The following is a 20,170-nucleotide window of genomic DNA, read 5'->3' on the forward strand; positions in this document are numbered from 1 at the left end:
AGGAGACTATAAAAAGTATTAAACTTTTTATTTTATCAAGAAGAGCTCAATACTTCAAAAATTGCATAATCCCACATATTGAGTCAGTCATCTTGAAAAATCACTTCAGTTAGAAATACATTTATAACAAACAATATATTTAAACTTTAATTCAAAAGCAGGCTATAATGGAAAAAATAAACAATGTATCATTTTATTTTTTTCTGAATATGTAATAGGTAACTTTCCTCTGGTAATACAGCTCACGAAAGATGAAACTATATTTTATACAAAAATAATCTACTTTAAAAAATATTTTATCTATAACCTAGTAAGTTGTAAATCCAAGTCTTTCACAACTATAGCTCTCACATAATTCTGGAACACAGCCCAGAAAGCTATTGCCGAGCCCAAAGCTCCAGTGACAATAATCAAAACCAACTTCTTGCAAATGTAAATGCCATTTTCAAGAAAATATCATTTTCAGGAAAACATTATAGTTTTCTCTTAAATATAGAATGTACACATCATTTCCTTTAATATAAAGAAAACCAACTATAAAAGAGGATGTAAAAGTTAAACTGTTATTTGTCAACAATGAACCTAAAGTTACCCTAGCAAATAACAGAAAGTATGCTAGAGGCTTGTTTATGCAAGAAGCATCCAAATAAAAACTGGAAGCCCCAGATAACTTCAGCCTGGAGATTAATGTACAGAGTGTTCAAAAAATCATGTTGTCACCTCATTCCTTCCACTCTTTCCAGAGCAAACTCCCCAAGAACTTGGGGAAGATTAGGGCTTTATATCTAAAATCCCTGTGCACCAAATTTAATCCTAGTTTTACATAACTACACCAAGTACAAAATTCACCAAATTCACGCAGAAGCTAAAAATACACCATTAACAAAATGTTTACAAGAACTCTATTAAACACAAGATATTATAACCATAAAATAACAATTAAAATAAAAGTGCACCTTCTATTTCTTTTCTAAATAAAAGTTAAATGGCCATGCACGGTGGCTCACACCTGTAATCCCAGCACTTGGGAAGGCCAAGGCAGGCAGACTACTTGAGTACAGGAGTTTGAGGCCAGCCTGGGCAACACGGTGAAACCCCGTCTCTAAAAAAAATACAGAATTTAACTGGGTTTGGTGGTGAGTGCCTGCAGTCCCAGTTACTCGGGGGGCTAAGGCGGGAGGATCACTTGAGCCTGAGAGGTGGAGGCTGCAGTGAGCCGAGATCATGCATCTGCACTCCAGCCTGGGTGACAGAATGAGGCTGTCTCAAAAATAAATAAATAATTAATTAATTTAAAACATAACCAGTTCAGTGACTATATAAGCTTGATTTCCATAGAAATGTATGTAAATTGCCTGCCTGAAATATTTCTAGGAGTTACACTCAGAGACAAAAGTAGACGTTACAGAAGATATAAAGATTAAGAAAACTAGGCAATCGCCAAAGTGCAAGAAAAAGAAAGTATCACTTTGTGTTACCTTAATTTATTTTCTCCTTCTTGACTATGGCACAATGGATGTTAACCTTCTTGATGACCTCAGGAAAAAAGTATTTTAGGGCCATGTTTCAGATTGTTAAGGCCGTTAATACAAGTCCTCAAAGCAAACTCACCAGAAACACTCTCTTGTATATTTACACTATTTAAGCATTTCAGATGGAATATGCATTCTACCTCAGCCACCCGTGTCTTGTTTATTAACCACCTCACTGCTTTTCTCCTACTGTATTAGAGAAAAGATATCCCTGACATTATTCCAAGTTAACTTGTAGAATTGGAAATAGTTTTACTTCCAATTTGGTAATTAGATAAATCAGTGTTCAAACATACTTTAAAAGTTATTAGAGAAATACAAGCATTAACTACAGCTTATTAATTTTTAAGATGCACATTGTATAATCAAAACTAAGGATGTAAAACTACATTAAGGCTATATTAATGGGGAAAAAAAGAATACAAAGTTAAAATGAACCCTTTGATCCTTCTTGAAGACTATCTCTGACATGACAAGCTTTAGTGATTTAACTGCCCTCTTGGAATCTCTAGCACTATCATGCAGGGGCTGGTCTGTCAATGACAGGAATATTTTTACACTGTGACACGTTATGATAAATTTAATATTTTAGTTACTTTGGTTAGTGGGAAAGTAATGATGTTAAAAAATCTTTCTGAAATATAGAAGTCTACATTCTTCGGTAAATACAGTGTATTAGATATAATTACCGCTCTCTTCAAAGATTCAGGGTATTTAATTGCCTCGGGTTTTTTTTTAAATAAATTTCACTTTTCATTCAAAATCTTTCAGCCATAAATAGTGTAGGCGTAAGAAATGAGACTGAATCCAACCCCAGATTATATCCTTAAGTTGATTTCTTTAACCTCTTTTTGTAAAAACAAAACACCAACCTATTTCGATGGGTATGTATGACTTAGTCTCCCCTTTTAAATTATCTAGTTAAAACACCTGTTGGGTACATCAGTTAATAATGGTGTTGTAGTTATTAATTCTTTCAACATAAGATATAATTGTTCACTAAGTTATTCAACAGATATTTACTTTGACCAGGCCCTGTCTCCCTAATAGAAGTAAAAATACCATTTAATTGCATAATTGCAAATGCGCACATGAAATAACATAAGGAAAGAAGCGTAAGAGAGGACATAAGGAAAGAAGCGTAAGAGAGGACTGAGAGGCAGTATACAAGGAGACAACACCCAGCCTGGCCACTTACTAGCAGTATGTCTTAGGCAGATTCCTTATCTATCAAAACCTCAATTTCCTGCTTTGTAACATGAGATTAATACAACCTACCACCTTAGTTCTAGCAAACTGAAAGAAATAGGGTATATTTAAAAAAATGAAAAGATGCCATGAAAGGAGAATAAAGTGAAAAAATTAAAAATAAACATGTGAACTTCACATTCTTGCTTGTGCCCTTTAATAGCTGAAGGGCTATGCATTAACAGCTCTGAACTTGAAATTCAGATGTCTCCCAATACAAGCTCAAATCACACCCCCTAGCATTTATCCCTCCCGTAAATGTTTCCTTGGTTTCTTTTGCCACTAAACTCCCCAAGGGCAGGATCTATGTATGATATATGTTTGGATCCACACAACCTTTGACACAGCCCATAGCAGACAACAGCTAATATTAAATAAATCTGCACTTAGGCATTAGAAAGTTAGAGGCAGATGTATTTTTTTAATGTAGTAATGCAGCCACTTGGTGGGGAACACTACTGAGCCTTTTCATTCATGAAGATGCTTCACTGAGGCATTTATTCCACTGGAGGTGGGAGCACCCCAGGAATGAGGACTTTGCAATTAGAGAAAGAGGACGCAAGAATTAAGACATCTTGTGGCATTTCATAGTAGGCATGCCACATGTGAAAGCAGTTGATAGCTGACTGACATCACAACCAGCAGAGAACAAGTCATGTTAATGACAACTCTACTGGTTTGTGGTTTTCTGTGTAATTTTTTTTTTTTTTTGGCTTTGTGGCTATCTAGAAGTGAGAAACATTTTTATACCTAATTATATGTTTTCATAGTTTTATATATTGAAATGATTTTGCAATACATTTAAATCAATATTAGGAACCCATAAGAATTGTTTTATTAGGGATCCAGATACTATTCAACTTTGAGAAAAGTTCTCCCAAACTCTGCTCATGAACATGCCTGGGCAGGACTGGAAACAGGTAAGGGTAGAGGGGCACTCCCTGAGACAAGAACAACATAAGCAAGGTTATCAAGATGGAAAAGCAGGGGAAGTTCTCACACTGTGGCAATGGAGAATCATGGGAAATATGGAAATGCAGGGTGGAAGCCAAACCACCCAGGCTCCCAAATTCCATGCTAATAAAGAGAACAATATTCTGTAAATAACCAGAGCTACTGACGACTTCTGGCCAGTTACTGATACAATCAAAGCTGTCATTCTGGAGGACTGATATAGACTGAAGGGTGGGAAGTACGCAGGGAGGAAAACCAGGTAAGAGGACATTACAAAAGACTAACTTGTGTAAAAATGGAAAAACGGAGGATGATGGATGGACAATGCAATGCAATAAGGAGTAAACAAGGCTTGGGAAATAACCAGATGTGAAATCACAGGAAACTATGCCAAAATTGAGATGAATTAGCCTACGATAACAAAAGTTCTGTTTATTTACGAAATATTTCAGTCATATAAAAATATCCAGAAAACAAGATAATAAACATCTCTGTGTCCAGCATCCAGCTTGAGAATTAAAACACTGCAGTACCCTGGATGCATCCTCCTGATCCAATTCCCTCTCCGCCTCCTCAGAGGTAACCAGCACTCTGAATTTGATGTTTATGCTCTCCTTGCATTTATTTACACTCTTCCTTTATGTGTTTGTACCTATAAACATATGGCATAGTTCTGAGGATTTTTTTTAACTTTATACGAATGTGTCATAAAGCATATCACTTTACAAAATGCATATTTAACTTAGCACTGTTATTGAGATTTATCATACATTCACTTTCTCTGTATAGTACTTCATTTGTGTAGTTCTAACACAGTATTTCACTTTCAGTATATACCCTCATTTATTTATTCATTCCTGCTCACATATTTATTCACTCCTATTCACTCCTGATGATTAATAATTTAGTTCTTTTGAAATTTTGCTGTTACTAACAATGTTATAGTAATTATTTTTCCTGGTACATGTACAACACTTTCTCTGGAATCCATACCTAGGAATGGGATTATCAACTCAAAGGTATGTATACCTTTACTAAGTATTGATAAAGCTTTACCTAAAATTGTTTTACCAATTGATGCTTCCAAACAAGAGTACATTTAAGCTGTCAAGTCAACATCTGGTATTGTCCGGTTCTGAGGGCATCTCACTGTAACCTGCACTTCCATGAAAATAGGTGGTATACAGATGGTATGCTGTTTGGTCCCACTTGGTTTAGGGTATGTAGGTCTTCAATGCTAACATGAATTAATCAGTCTTGTCTATCGTAGTTTCCATTTTTTCTACTCGTGTAACAAATTCTTCTCTACTTTAGTTTGTACATCCTGAAGGCATATAAAATTAAGTGAATTTTAAAATGCCTTGTTAAAACCACTCAAGGAATAGTTATATGGGCCAACAATTTAAGGTTTTCTAAATCCTCTCATTAACATGAAGCAAAACAATCTATCTAGGTGAAAAAGTAACAAGATCAAAAAGTACACGAGGAAGAGGGAATATACAAACATGCAAGGTATTACAAGACAGGTTCTGATGAATCTCAAAATGGAGCACATTAACTTCTCTAGAGTATATAGTCCTTCTACTGCCCCTGGGCAAATTTAACTTCTTCAGAGTATATAGTCCTTCTACTGCCCCTCAGCAAATCCAAAATTGCAGATTACAGCAACAATGGGAAGCCATTTTTACCCATCAAGTTAGTGCAGATAATTACAAGAACACTCAGTGCTGACAAGGGTAAGGTGAAACACAGCAGCTTCACATGCCTCCTGTAGGGACAGAAACTGGACCATTTAGGGGGAGAAAATCTATATCTATACACATCATAAGCCTTAACATGATTCAAAACTATTAACCCAGTAATTTAAGGAAATAATTAGGAATACAGGCAATGATACATGCATAAAATTTGACAATTCCAGCACAGTACATGACTGTAAAAGTAGGAGACATCAATTATCAACATTAGTGTGATTAAATAAATTATGGAATATCTGTAAAATATTATGTAGCTACTAAAGTTGGGATTTACAGAAAATTTTTAATAAGTAAATACTGAAGCCAGAAAAAGTGTAAACTTACATTTGCAATACATCAACCATTCAAAATATACTGAGAAAAGAAATGTACTCAAATGTTTGCTTCCCTAAATGTCCACAGTATAGCTGTAATATTTTATATACAGAGAAGCAGCATTTGAAAATAGTTAAATACCAGAACAAAAGAAAGCAATTCCTGTATTTTTCCTACACCGATACTGCATATAATTAAGACTATTGAGACTGCATTGGTATTAGTAATACCACATATCAATCTCAAGACTCAACACCTCAAAATATGTGGGAAATATATTACAAGGAAGTTATAACTATATTTTTACCTCAAAAGATCTATCAAATAAACTGGAGATATTAGTTGTAAACATCCACATAATATTTAGTTATTAAAACTATCATAAATCTAAATAGCTAATCCTAACTATCAGAAATAAAGACAAACCTTTATACTAAATCATTTCTAGAATACAACTATTCAATTCTAAAACATTAAAGTTTGGTTATCAACTTATTTCTCCATGGATATGAACCCATTCTAGAAATTCTTCAAACTGGTTTTTAGCTTATACTTTTAAAAGTTAAGTTGCTTATATGACAAAATCATTCAGATGCTCTAATTTTCTAAGTTTTTTGTTTTGTTTTAATTTTAAAATAACATTTTTTTTTCACTGATGGACATAAACATCAACATATACCCAAATACAATGCAAAATCTACACAATTCTATGAATTACAAAGCCTAAGTCCTACCGATTCTCCAAAGGGGACCACTATTAAGATGTTTTTGAGAGTTTTATATTTTTCAGAATTGCTCTTTCTATACTACTTTTTAAATTACAGTTGAAGTTATTTCAGATAGGACTGCTAAGTCTACAATGGACATTTGTCAGCTGACAACCTTCCAGAGAATTAATTCTAAAATTCCAAGCATCACCATGTGCACAGTATGAATTACTGTGGAGTCCATTTACTTAGTGCTTAGCTCTGAAAGTCTAAAATAGTTTTTGGCAAAAAGCAGTAAAACTCAACTTGACCTATAAACTGCATTCATCTAAAACATCGTTAAGATGATTTACTACAAAGGCATATTAAGACAAATGAGAGAGTAAACCTACAGCCCAATTTTTACATTTAAACATAACAACAACAACAACAAAACATATTGTTTCACCTAATGGTGAAATGTTCCAATAATGTGTTATGTACTTTAATATATCAGCTTCCCAAAGACTTCCATTCCCACATATTTAGAAAATGCAGGCCACAGAACTGGCATTCTATAAATATTTGTTGAATGAATTTACACGTTTCATAAGAACCAGATGTCATAACTGCAACTAAACCCAACCAGCAAATGATACTATGATGAAAGCAGAAGCTATAGGACACATGCTGTAATCACAAAATAGTTCTTATTTTGCAATTACTTATCACTAAACATGAAGGATAGTTTTCTAAGATCAAAACTCCCTTTTAAAAGTAATGGAAATCATGTTGTATGCACCACCTACAGATCAGAAGAGCTGAAGTGAAGGAAAGCAGCATGATTATTTCAAGTCCAATGACTGTAAACTTAATCAGAGTTGGCAACTGTCTCAGTCAGTGAAGCCTGCTATAACAGAAAACTATACTGGGTGGCTTAAACAACTAACATGTATTTCTCATAGGTCAAGAAGCTGGAGATCACATCAGGGGACCAGACTGGTGTGTCTCTTGGAGGGCCCTCACTGAGTACGTCTCATACGGTCACTTCTTGGTACAAGCAAGAGAGCTCCTGTGTCTTTTTTTTTAAAAATAAAGACACTAATCTCATCATGAAGGACCAGCCCTCATGACCTAATCTAAGCTTAATTACTTCCCAAAAGCCCCATCTCCAAATACTATCATATTGGGGGTTAGGGTTTCAACCTGTGAATTTCAGGGGCATACAAACATTCAGTCTGCACCAGCAACTATATTTATTTATGACAAAGGAGTTTTGTCACAAACATTACCAGAGGAAAACAGTCAGAGAAACATTATTATTGGGGCTCTTTCAGCCTGACCTGAATAATCATATCATCAAAAGAACTCCACTTAAAAAACTCTTGCCAAATCATAAAAGATGCATTATAACTAATTATAGTTTTTGGTCATTCCTAAGGAAGTGGATGTTTCCATGTAAGATGATACCGAATGGTTTCTCTCAAAATGCACTACTAAAACAAGTTTCTAGACTAACATTAGAAGTTTAACTATAAAACAGCAATAATAAGAAGTGTGATATATGTGTATGCATGTACGTGTGAATATCTGAAACATGAATGTTTACGCTGTGCAAGGCACTGTTTTAAATACTTTACAGATAAAGTGATAGTTTTCATGAATGTGGCAAAGGCCAGATAAGACGTGAGAAATGCTTATGAAATGGATAAACGGAAAAGAACCAGAGAAGATCACCTCCTCTAGGACGGTGAGACGGACTGGACCGTGGCTCAGCAATACAAGCACCCCGGGAGCCTGTGAGAAATGCAGAATCTCAGGCCCCACCCCAGATCTACTCAATGAGAATCTGCATTTTGAAAGTTTCAAAATTACTTCTATGCATAGTAAAGTTTAACTTTAAAAAGAACGAGCTCTAAAAAAATAAGGTCAGCACATGGATTGCAGCAAGGACATACAGTAGGAATAACTGTGGGAAAAAAAAACACAAAAACCTAACTTCAGAGCCAGACCCAATAGACAATGTAATATGAGAAATTCTTGAAAATTATTAAAGTGCTTTTTTTCTCTTTTGCATTTACATGAATAATGGGAGAAGAGGCAGACACTGGTGACATCCAGACAAAAATGGAAGAGTACAAGTGGCTTACTTTCCTAGGCATCCTGTGGCAGAGCCTGCAAGCTTGGGAGCTATAGGGCATTCAGTTAGGAGCAACTGCAGAAGGCAGATGGGGAAAAGAGAGGCAGAGTCAGACCGGTATCTTAATCTCCTCTCTGGGCCAAAGTTGAATTGTATGTCAGAGACGATGAAGAAACTGCTAAAGGCAGGGTGATCTGTTTGGGTTAAGAAAGTCTCCTAGGCAGCAACACGTATCCAAGCAGTATGATGAATTGTGGCTAAGCAGAGGGAATGCCTGAGCTGACCTTTCCCCAACACCATGGGACCTCTGTGGAATGTATGCAACATATAATTTTCCTGATGCTCGAGATAACCAGGGAAGGCAAAGCATTCAAAACAGCTGAGAACCTGGCTACCTCATATTGACTCTACAGGAAAGGGCTGCCTGGGAAAAACCAAATAAGGCGGCCACAGCATCCAAGAGACGGAAAGGAAAACTGCAGCCAACGCAGGGTGTACAGGATTCACACAGACAATGTACTGCTTAATACATGTTCACAAATAAAAAATTACAAGAGGACACAATTTACCGCGAGGCAGAGTCAAGACACCAGAAATAACTGAAGCTCAAGAACTTCAAAAACAGTTTTTCTGACTATGAAATAGGTAGAGTATAATGAAAATGGCTTTGAAAAAGCCAGAAAATAAAGTAGAATAACAGATACTTTTTCAAGCTAAAGATGAGAAATGGTTTTTAGACATAGAAATTTCACCACTAAAATGTAAAGCTCAATATATCAATAGGCAGATTAGTTACTACCAACTGGATAAAAATGAACCTAGAAAATGTGTAAGTAGCACAAAAAGATAAAAACCACAAAGAAGTTACAAATAAGTTCGAATGAGAAGCCCGACCTTCATACAAAAGGAACTCCAGAAGGAGAGAAGTACACAGGAACAGACACCACATTACCTCTTTAAAAAGTATACAGATTGATATAGATTGATAAGGTTACATGACTGCCTATTTCTCAATACTTCTGTATCAATCAGGAAGTCCATAATTTAAAGCAGAAAGTAATTCAAAGAGTGATTAGAAAGTGAAAAAGGAAAAATATGAATGCTGCCTATTTTTCTGAAGATTCTGAAAAGTTTAAATTAAAAAACAATAGATTAAAAAGTACTTAAGGGGTGTATTACTTGGATTTTATCACTTTTAAAGCTAGGCATGACTTGAGACCAGGACACAGGAGTCTTTAAAGCAGTGTGAAGACGCTAGAGAATCAGGTGGATGGAAAAAGGTGCTGGGGGCAAGAGAGGATGAATGGATGGAGGCAAGTGCACAGTGTTGGTCTTGAATTAGAGGAGCACCATCTTATAGTCCCAGCAACTTTACTGACCAGCATTACTTTTTACAGTAACAAAATAACCCTTGCATACATTTCTTGATCTGATTGCTGATTAATGTGCTCAGTTTGTGAAAATGTAAGTGAGCTAGTACACACGGACCAATTTTAAGCTATACTGAAATAAATGTAATTCTTGGAATTAGATTAACTTCGGAACCACATAAGAAGGCAGTTTTCTTTTAACTCCTACTACATTATATTGATTTTAACTGTAGGTTTACTTACAAGTTCCATCCCTCTTTTGTTCTTCTTCCATCAAGAACAAAATTAGTAAGCCTTCGGCAGCAGCTGTCAAATAAGATTTATGTGCCCAAACAAGAAAAATACATAATATAGATTAGTTACTAGAAAAAATTCTGGACTGTACTTTAGTGAGGCAAGGGTAACAGGAGGAGTTTCATACAATTCAAGACGTAAGTCTTAAGGAACTCCTTTTACAATTTGTTAAAAGGCACAAATACTATCACAGATTCAATGATTCACTGTTTCTCTACCAAGGTTACCACCACTTTTCAAGAGATGCTTCTCCTCAAAGTAAATCCATTATAATCCTGGAGTTCTATCTGGAATCTCTTTGAGTCAACAGTACAGAAAGTTGTCATAAATTCCTCTGAGAAATAGCACCATCTTTTGAATGAACTCAATGTTTCATAATTTACACGAACAGCTTTATTTCCCCCAAAAAAAAGAAGTTTGCAAGAAATCACTTCACTAATTCTAAAAATGGATCATAAAATGAAGAGAAAATTACTTTTATAACATTTGTAAAGTCTTCTGATTACTTAAAGTGCATTCTCTATGGAATTCTTAACACAGCACAAATATTTACCTGGTCTAATCCCAGTAAGGAGGCTGTTAAGATAAATCCAAGTCCCTCAAGGAAGTTACGGTGGGATTAGAAACTAATGTTTAAAACTGAATTTATACTTCTTGAAGTCTTCACTATATATACATATACATGTACACACACACACACACACACACACACACATATATACATCCTTGCTAAGAAAAGCCAATAAAAAGAATTTAATGTCTATGACCATAAATGGATGAAACTGCAAGGGAGGGCTGATTCCAGAGAGTTTCTAAAATATTTATAATAACAGCCTATAATTATTAAGAACGTATGTACCAGGTAGTATTCTACGTACTTCAGATGCATTAGCTGACTTTGTCCCTAGCCCTATGAAGCAGATATATTTATTATCCAGCATTCATAGAAGAAAAAAACAAAGCTTAAAAAATTTGGTAACTTGCCCAAGACCTCATGGGAAACCTTTTACCATCAGAGTTCGAAGTCAACTCCCCTTTCCTATCTGGAAAGTCTTTCTACAGAGCTAAATAAACCTTGGAGGGGAAAAAAATTCCTTAGACACGGAAAATGTTTGAAAACTAAAGACATACATAGCAAAGTCTCTTCTAAATTATAAGTTTCCAGACAACACAAAGCTTATAACCAATCGGGGTTAAATAGTAGGTTCAGAAATACACGAAGGAAATTGACAGATTTATAACCAAAGTAGTATCTGAGAGGCAGGCTACCTCCACCTCCGCCCCGAAAGATCAACAATGAAGTCCCAATACTGACACTCACCTCCCCTACCTAGTATCTATTTTATTCTTTTTCTTCCCCATTTGACATTATGAGGACTTATTTTTATGTATATATTGTACTTCCCCAAGTAGACTGTAAATTCTCTTAAGGATCTGGGAAGGCTAAAGCGTAATTGGACATGAAAAGCATAGAACACACTTTACAAATGTCACCAGTGACCATTCTCACCACATGAGAACAAGCAAGACATAAAGAAGAGATTGGTGGTGAGCTTCTGAGCAGCCTGCTGGCTCCTGAAAGCTGAGGTTTACTAGATTCACATCATCCAGCGTGAAATATAGAGTTGTGAGTATATATTAAATGCCTCATTGCAATAGTGTATGCATTTTAAGAAAAAATCTAAATAACACGTGAAGCAGCAAGGCAACAATACTGTTAAAAATAAAGTTCCCAAAATATACAAATATGAAAATCACATTTCACTCTACCACTTATTTACCAAGAATCATATTTTTTTGATCACGTAACAAGATGGTACCCAAAATTAATTTGCTTTTTAGAACTGTTAGGAATAATGTAGTAGGTTTTCATTACTCTAATACAGCAAGAGATATATATATATATATATATATATATAAAACTCAAAATACCCAAAGCACAAAGAATATGTACCAATTTTTTCCTTTAAAAGAAAACTAGTCAAAATTAATATTCAACAATTTATCAATTCATTTAACCGACAATTATGAAACGGCTACTATGCACCATCCCATCAGGTGATAAGTCTGACAAGATTCATGTTCTGATGGGGCCAATGCCATAGAGAAAGGCAACAGACAATAAAAAATAAAAGTACAAGATGATTTCAATATTATTAGGAAGGGAGAGGAAGGAAGACTAATTTAGACTGGATGATCAGGAAAAACATCAATGAAGAAAAGGCAAAGAAGAGCTTTATTCTTTCACGTTACGACCTGAGTAACACCATGGGTTCCATATGACATGTAAGAAACTGGTGCTTTTAGTGTTACCATGATAGTCACATAAATTATGAGGGACGGGAGAATGTAAAATTACAATCATTTTGTACTCTCAAAAGTTATATATATCCATGAAGATAATGGGAAGTGTGGTGCTGCTATAACACCTAAAAATGCAGAAATGGGCAACCGGCAGAGGCTGAAAGAATTCTGAGGAGCGTAACAGAAAAAGTCTAGGTGGCCTTGACACACTGTTAGTAGAAATACGATGTTAATGTCTCTCCCAGTGTGGGCTCAGAAGGAAGTGAGGAGCCTGGTATATGAAACATTATCATCTTAGAAAACATGTGAATTATCATGAACACACTATTGCTAGATGCATGGACCTTAAATCTGCTGCTGATGAGGACTTGGATAGGAAGAAAGGTGAAACATGTTACTAGAAACTAGAGGAAGGGGGATACTTGTTATATACTGGCAGAAAGCTTAGCTGAATTAAGTCCAGCAGTTATATTGAAAGCAGACCTTATAAGCTATGAACCTGGACACTAAGATGAAGAGATTTCCAAGCAAAGTATTGAAGATGTGGCCGGTTTCTTGTTTTTGTTTTTTCTTACTGGTTACAGTAAAACGGGAGAGGAAAAAAGTGAAGTAAAAGAATATGAAATGAAATAATGTTGTCAGACCATCATAATTCCACAGGCAAGAAACAGGCTGATAAAAGTAATAAGCAGCATACAAGTGCTACCACCCTTGATTAGAATAGAAGGATGACTCCCAAGAGTGGAGAAGTTCAGTACCCAGAGGGTGGAGCAAAGAGTCACATAGAACTATCCCCAGCCCTTGAAACCTAAAGGAGTTTTGAAAGCGCTCAAAACTTGTGACTCCTTTTTTCTTTCCATTTAATGATAACCTATGCCTGACTCACCATATTCTGGGAGCAGATAACTTGTTTGCTAGTTTCACAGGTCCACAAACAGATAGGAATTTTGTCCCAGTATGGATTAAATCCAGAATCTCACCCATTCCTGAGTTAGATCAAGAGCCTGGTTGAGATTCTGCAGTCAGATGTGGCTGTACTGGGTTGAGACTTTCAGAGATGTTGGGAGAGGGTGAATGCATTTTGCATGCAGGATGGACACCAACCTTTGGGAGCCAGAGGACTGACTGTGCTCAGCAAAATAATGGTCCCCAAAGATAAATATGTCCCAATCCACGAAACCTGTGAATATGTCACCTCACAGGGCAAAATGAATTTTGCAGATGTGATCTTGAGATAGGGCTATTAACTTGGATTATGTGGGTGGGCCCAATGTAATTACAAAGCTCCTTCCAAGTGAAAAGGGGAGGCAGGAGAGTGATGCCACATGAGAAAGACTCCACCAGCTATTGCTGGCTTTGAGATGGAGAAGGCACCATGAGCCAATGAAAGCAGGCAGCCTCTGAAGAGGTTGAAAAAGGCAAGGGAATGGATTCTCCTCTAGAATCTCCAGAAGAAAAGAAGCCCTATGGACAACCTGACTTTAGCCCAGTGGAAACCTTTCTTGGACTTCTAACCTCCACAACTGTATGACAATAAATTTTGCATTAAGTCATTACATTTATGGTAATGAATATTCATTTTAAAATTACTTCTGCCCTATTTCCATTAAGGTTTTTAATTGGCACTCACAAGTTAGGACAGAAAGCAGTCCGAGCACTAAAAGATGAGGTAGAGCTGACCTTAGTTCATGAGACTCAAATGGAGTTTGGGATCTGAACTTCACCGTGTCATACTCTGGGGAGTCATACATTGGTTAACGGCACGCCAGAACATGTGACCAAGAAATCTGCAAATACACTCAAATACACTCAAGTCTTCCCATGTGAATTTGTTGTACATAGAATTTTCCAAGGCAGCTAGAAATTTATTACAAAATAAAAATTAAGGTTGTGGTTGAATACACAATTTTTGTTTAAAAAATTACAGCAGTCTTTTTCAGGTTTAAATAACATCTATTAAACTCTGTAAGACAGGCATATTTCCTATCACTGAGACATTCAACAAGAGTCATACTTTTTATGCATCAAAAATTGGGGCCAAAAATAAAAATCAGAAAATGAGATCCACCTTTACAAAAAAAAAAAAAAATTTGCAGGGCAAAATCCCATAATTGCAACATAGCAGACCCTCCTCCAATGAATATCCATTATCATTTTCACAACTTTAATTTATCAAATATAATGACTGTGAAAAGCTCTTATAAATATGAAAAAAAAATCTTAAACCAAACAATTTGATTTTAGATGCCATGTGTTCACTGTGGTCATCACATAATTTACTATTCCTTTTTTGTTTACATAATTTGGCTGGGCAGTTATTTGCTCTCATTGATAATGAAAACAGCAGAGCAAAAAGTTTATATTCCAGCAAGAAAATTTTACATAATTAAGAAGTCATTTTACACATGATAAAATAGAAGGGTTGTTAGGAATTCAAAGAAAACCTACAAAAGTTCTGCCTTTAAAGTGCTCACAGCAGTAGGAAAATAGGCTGGGCAGAAGGCTAACCACCACCAGAAATCAAGTGCAAATATGCTTTAATATATGCCAACAGTTTCTGTTTGGAGGAGAAGGGTGCCCTAAGGAAAAAGTATAAGGGTAGAGGGAAGCCAAGTCTAAAAGATTTTATTCTGCAGGAAACGGAAAAGTCAACAAAGGTTTTTGAGCAAGGAAGCAGCATGATACCTACAGTAGAAAGAACAGGCTAGAGGGAAAGACAAGAAGCAGGAAAGCCTACTGGAATTAGGCTGCCAGAGGCAGTGAAGGAATTGAACTATGAATATGAAAATGAAAAACGGAAGGTACAGAAAAAATCACCAATTCCAAAATACACTCTTAAACCACCTGTGGCTTCTTATTAAAGTAACTGCTAATATAAGGTACACCACGAGAGAGAAGCACACAACCCATACTGAAATACCGGGTCCATTTATTCAAGGAAATGGGCTTTCTGATATCTAAGATCCTAAACCAATTCTAAGAAAGTCAAAGCAATGAAAAATCAAAAGCCCTGCAATGCCAAAATTTCTCAACTAGGGGAAGTCACAGGGCAAGTTCAAAAGGAGTGAAGATTAAAGATGCAGCATCCCAAAGAGCTGGCCGGTGGTCGCAATAGAAAAATATCCACCAAACAGAAGAAATCCAATCCCTCAGCTCATTTTCTCCTAAACCTGGAATATTCAAACCAAGCTAAAGAAGGAGACAAGGGTGTCCAATTTTGTATATGAGGGTGAGTGGAGCGGAAGGAAGGATAGTGAGGTGGAATAAAGGAGAATACTGCTCAAAGCTTTGGAAGAGAAAATTAATTGATGATCATTTATTTGTATATCATCTCTTATGTTCTCAAAACACATAAAACATTTAGTAAGTACCAGTAGTACACTACAGTTACCTACTGAAATAAAGCATAAGCTTAATCTTACTGCCCTTAGAAGGATGATGTATTAAAACATTCTCAAAGATATAATAAAAAATAATTTCCTCAACAAGTAGGCATTATTAAAAAAAATTCATTATTACTTACTTCTTTAAAATAAGTTTCTGTATTAAGTACTGTCATCCTAATAAGCATAAAAACTAAACCAAAAAGACAAACAACCCAAACTCTGGCCTAATTTCCTTAGTGCCAATGATTAGATTAGGTCCTCTTTTTTTAAGGCCTAGTTCACTGCTCAGTATATTGAAATACCTCTGATTTAAATCATATAGACACTCAGTGCCAAAATCTTTACTAACAGTGTGCAAGTCTCATATCTAAATTACTCAGCCCCACTGTCTAAAATGACAATACATTCCTTAAGAAAAAAATACAATATATTTACAGACTGTCTTTAACTTTAGAGTTTTTATGCCTTAAATTTAAAAAACATCATTTGATGAGAAAAACAGAATAAGTGAAAAGGAACAAGATCTGATGTAAATGGCTGTGATACTGGTTATACGTTACCTAGAAACGTTTTTACATTTCTAGTTGATTCTGTTGCCGTGTTTTACATGGAATTATTTCAATGAGCTGCTTATACATATGCTTTAAGGATTCAAAAAAGAACCAAAGGTCACAATTCACTACTAAAGTCAAATTAGGAAAACAATGTCTTCAAACATTCCAAGAATTGAATTTCTGGAATAAGTAAGCCAGCATTCTGTTTACAGGACTAGGGTGCTGGAACTCTGGGCAAAAGGGTAGAGTAGACCGGGGATAAGACAGAGCAGAGTGCTGGGCCAGCAGGACAGCCAGGATTTCCCAAGAGGTAGGGAAAAGCAAAAGACCAAAGCTAGAAAAGACAGCCGAAAGAATTCAGTCACCTAGAGATTGCTAAAAATCATTCTGAAGTATTTCTAATGGTGCTAGTACTGGTTTAACGAAATAAGAATTCTGGTCAGGCGAGGTGGCTCACGCCTGTAATCCCAGGACTTTGGGAGGCCGAGGCGGGCGGATCACCTGAGGTCAGGAGTTCGAGACAAGCCTGGCCAACATGGGGAAACCCGGTCTCTACTAAAAACACAAAATTAGCCAGGCATGGTGGCACGCACCCGTAGTTCCAGCTACTCCGGAGGCTGAGGCAGGAGAATGGCTCGAACCAGGAGGCGAAGGTTGCTGTGAGCCGAGATCGGGCCACTGCACTCCAGCCTGGGCGACAGAGCAAGACTCCGTCTCAAAAAAACAAACAAAAACAAAACAGAAATAAGAATTCCATAATTTCTTCTGAAAATAAGGCCTCTGCTACATCTCTCTCCAAACTCACTATGATGACTGTAAAGATTCACCTTCTGATTCTATATTATACATTCAATTATATTTAAGTGTTAATCTAGAACAGTGGTCCTTAACTAAGGCTGTATATTGCCCCCAGAGGACTTCTAGCAATATGTGGAAACGCTTTTGGAGCTCATAGGTTGGGGGACTGCTACTACCATCTAATGAGTGGAGGCCAAAGATGCTGCTGAACATCCTACAATGCACAAAAACAACCTGCACAACAAAGAATTTCCCGGCCCCAAATGCCAACCGTGCTAAGGTTAAGACACACTGATCTCTTCTGAACACAAGCAAAAGCCTCCTCCTGGGACCTTTATTCTAGTCCATCCCTAACAGTCACCTAATTAAAGGACAAAACACCACGACCAGATGATTCATTTCTCAATTGCTTTAAACATGGTGGATGGCTGGCTCAAACTAAGAGTCACACAAAAATACACTGAAACAACATATCACACCAGGAGAGCAAAAACTGCAAGAAAAAAACTTTTTAATCCTTTCATTTCATATCTATCTCACATTCAATTCACAAGAGAAGCAGATACACTAACCTCCTCAAAACACAGTATTTCTTAATAATGTAAAAACTTAGGCAACAGCATTAACTGAGAAAGACTTATGTTGGGGGCGAGAGGGTGAAAAAAGCCACGCAGGTCTTTAAAATGCAAAGTTATTTCACAGTTTACTTGCAAAATGACTCAGATCATTATTACTTTTAGTCATGCCAACTTTGCTGCTCCCAAGCCTACTAGTAATGGAGAAAAAAAAACCACCATTTTTTCTGCAGTCATTAAACCAATGAAACAGAAGCTTACTGAAAACAGGTTTGTGCAACATTTCTTTTTTATTATAACTGGTATAAAAATAAAAGCAGTCCTTGGAAATGCAAATGAAGATTCTGAGAAATTTTTCATCTAAATACCTAGAGTGTGAGAAGAAAACATGCAAACAAAAGAAAACCCTAACTCACAAATCTTAACCTGTGACTATTTTCCTACTGCTTCCCTCAATGAAAACCCTGGTTTACTCTTTTTTATTTTCTTCCCTGTCAAACATTTGGAAAAGACCTCCACGTAGCGTTTCACGAACAGAACAGTGCGAAGAACAAATAAAAGCCTTGCGTGTACCTGGCAAATCTCATTCATCAGAAACGGTGGCAGCGGAGGGAGAACCGTGTTGTCTGGCGTGACCCTCTCGCTCCTTTCACAGCAGTTTTCACCACTCGAGTCTTGCCTACTACTAAAGCAAAGCTTCCCAACCCCACTTGGGTGGCTTCCATGCCCCTACAGCAAGAAAAATCAAGCATCCAGCGCAGCCTTTCCCCAGCGCAGGCGGAATGTAATCGATGCTCCTTGACCACTTAAGGAGTCGCCATAGGAAGTTAACAGGAAAGACATTTCAGCCCCATCTCAGAGACCCCACAAAAGGTGCACTGATTTCACCAAACGTGGCACTCTGGGCATGAGAAAACCACAGTCGAAACACAACCCACACCTCACACGAAGAAGGGTTTTCCGGGAGGGGGCTGGGGACGGCGTGGGGGGGTGGTTATTTTCTAGCCACGAATGCCCCTTCGTCTTTGTAAGGCTGAGCTAAACTTCAAAGCAAAGGGTTTCCACAGGACCCGCCGCCTCGGACTCGCGCCTGGGCTCTTTGCTGGGTCGCCGAAGGCATCCGAGAGAAGTGACGCGCCCGCCCCACCACGGGGAGTCCTCGCCCGCCGGGGCGGAGGGAGGCCGGGCACCCGGAGAGGAGGACCCGCCTCGGCTGCGCACCGCCTGACCTAGCTCCCGCTCGGAAGCCTCCTCGGGCGCTTCCTCCCCTTCCCTCCGGGTTTCCAAACGCCGAGGGCCGCGCAGCGGTCACCGCGGAGCGCCGCGCCCGGTCCCCCGCCGACCCGGGGTCCCCGACCCGGCCGCCCTTACCAAGCAGCAGCAGCTTGACCTCGCGCGCCGCCTTCTCGCCGTCCTCGCGGAGGTTGCGGTCGATCATCTTACTCCGCTCCACCGCCGCCTTGTCCTCGGCGCTCAGCGTGCAGCCCATGTTGCCGAGAGCGAGAGCCTGCCGCCGCTCCCTCCGCGCCCGAGTGCGGGCTCCAAGCACAGGGGAATCCTTTCTCTCTCTGAGCGGGCGTTCGAACGCCTCCCGACGGGGGCCACGCCACCCCCACCACTTCCTAAGCGGAGTCGAGAGAGACGCCGTCCGCAGAGGGGCAGACAGCAACGCGCGGCTGTTCCTCACGGCCAGGCTCTGCTTCCCGGTGCGGCTCAGCGCCCCCAAGTCTCCGGTTTGGGGTTTTGAAGCTCTGGGTACAGTGACTGCTGCCCTCCCGCCGGTGGCCGCGCCGCAGCCTCGCCAAGCCCAGCCGAGCTCGGCCTCCGCGCGCCGCCGCGGCCCCGCCCCTCCTGCCACCCCGCGACCACTCCCAGAGCGCGCGCCCGCGCACGTGCCCTTGGACAGCGCCCACTCGGAGGGGCGCGCGCGCCCCCCGGCTCCCTACCGCGGCGCCGCGACACCCCCGAGGGCCCGGCGCCCCCTGGCAGCGTCCCCGGAGCACAACACTGACCCGCGGGCCTGTGGCCTTCTGCCCTGGGCGGGAGTGGGGTAATTTCTTTCCGTTTACTCACACCAACGGAGCTGTGCGTACCTGCCCTTTCGGGTAGGGGTGGGAGAGCTGCCAAAGTTGCCGAAAAAAGCCAGTTCTGGGCGTTTGAGCATGCCCAGCGCCGGCAGCCACACAAGGCTTTTCAAAATGCAAATCCCTGTCGGCTGGCTTTCAGGGCCGTGGGAAACAGGGAGCTGGGGAAGGAA

At 38.7% G+C, this 20,170-nt stretch overlaps 1 protein-coding gene across 2 annotated transcripts in view; it reads right to left on the minus strand.

Annotated features, from left to right (window-relative positions):
- GNAI1 (G protein subunit alpha i1) overlaps positions 1-19,738 on the minus strand; it is an 81,658-nt gene extending 61,920 nt beyond the window's left edge. Inside the window, exon 1 of one of the 2 annotated variants that reach the window (XM_015134189.3) lies at positions 19,285-19,738. In XM_015134189.3, coding sequence (XP_014989675.1) covers positions 19,285-19,402 — 118 coding nt within the window. In that variant the 5' untranslated portion in view covers positions 19,403-19,738. Of the gene's footprint in view, positions 1-18,486; positions 19,147-19,284 lie in introns of those variants that run through there. The other variant, XM_015134190.3, reaches the window with a different exon arrangement.
- Positions 19,739-20,170: the final 432 nt, after the last annotated feature.

Source organism: Macaca mulatta, chromosome 3, assembly GCF_049350105.2.
Source record: "Macaca mulatta isolate MMU2019108-1 chromosome 3, T2T-MMU8v2.0, whole genome shotgun sequence".
NCBI lineage: Eukaryota > Metazoa > Chordata > Mammalia > Primates > Cercopithecidae > Macaca > Macaca mulatta.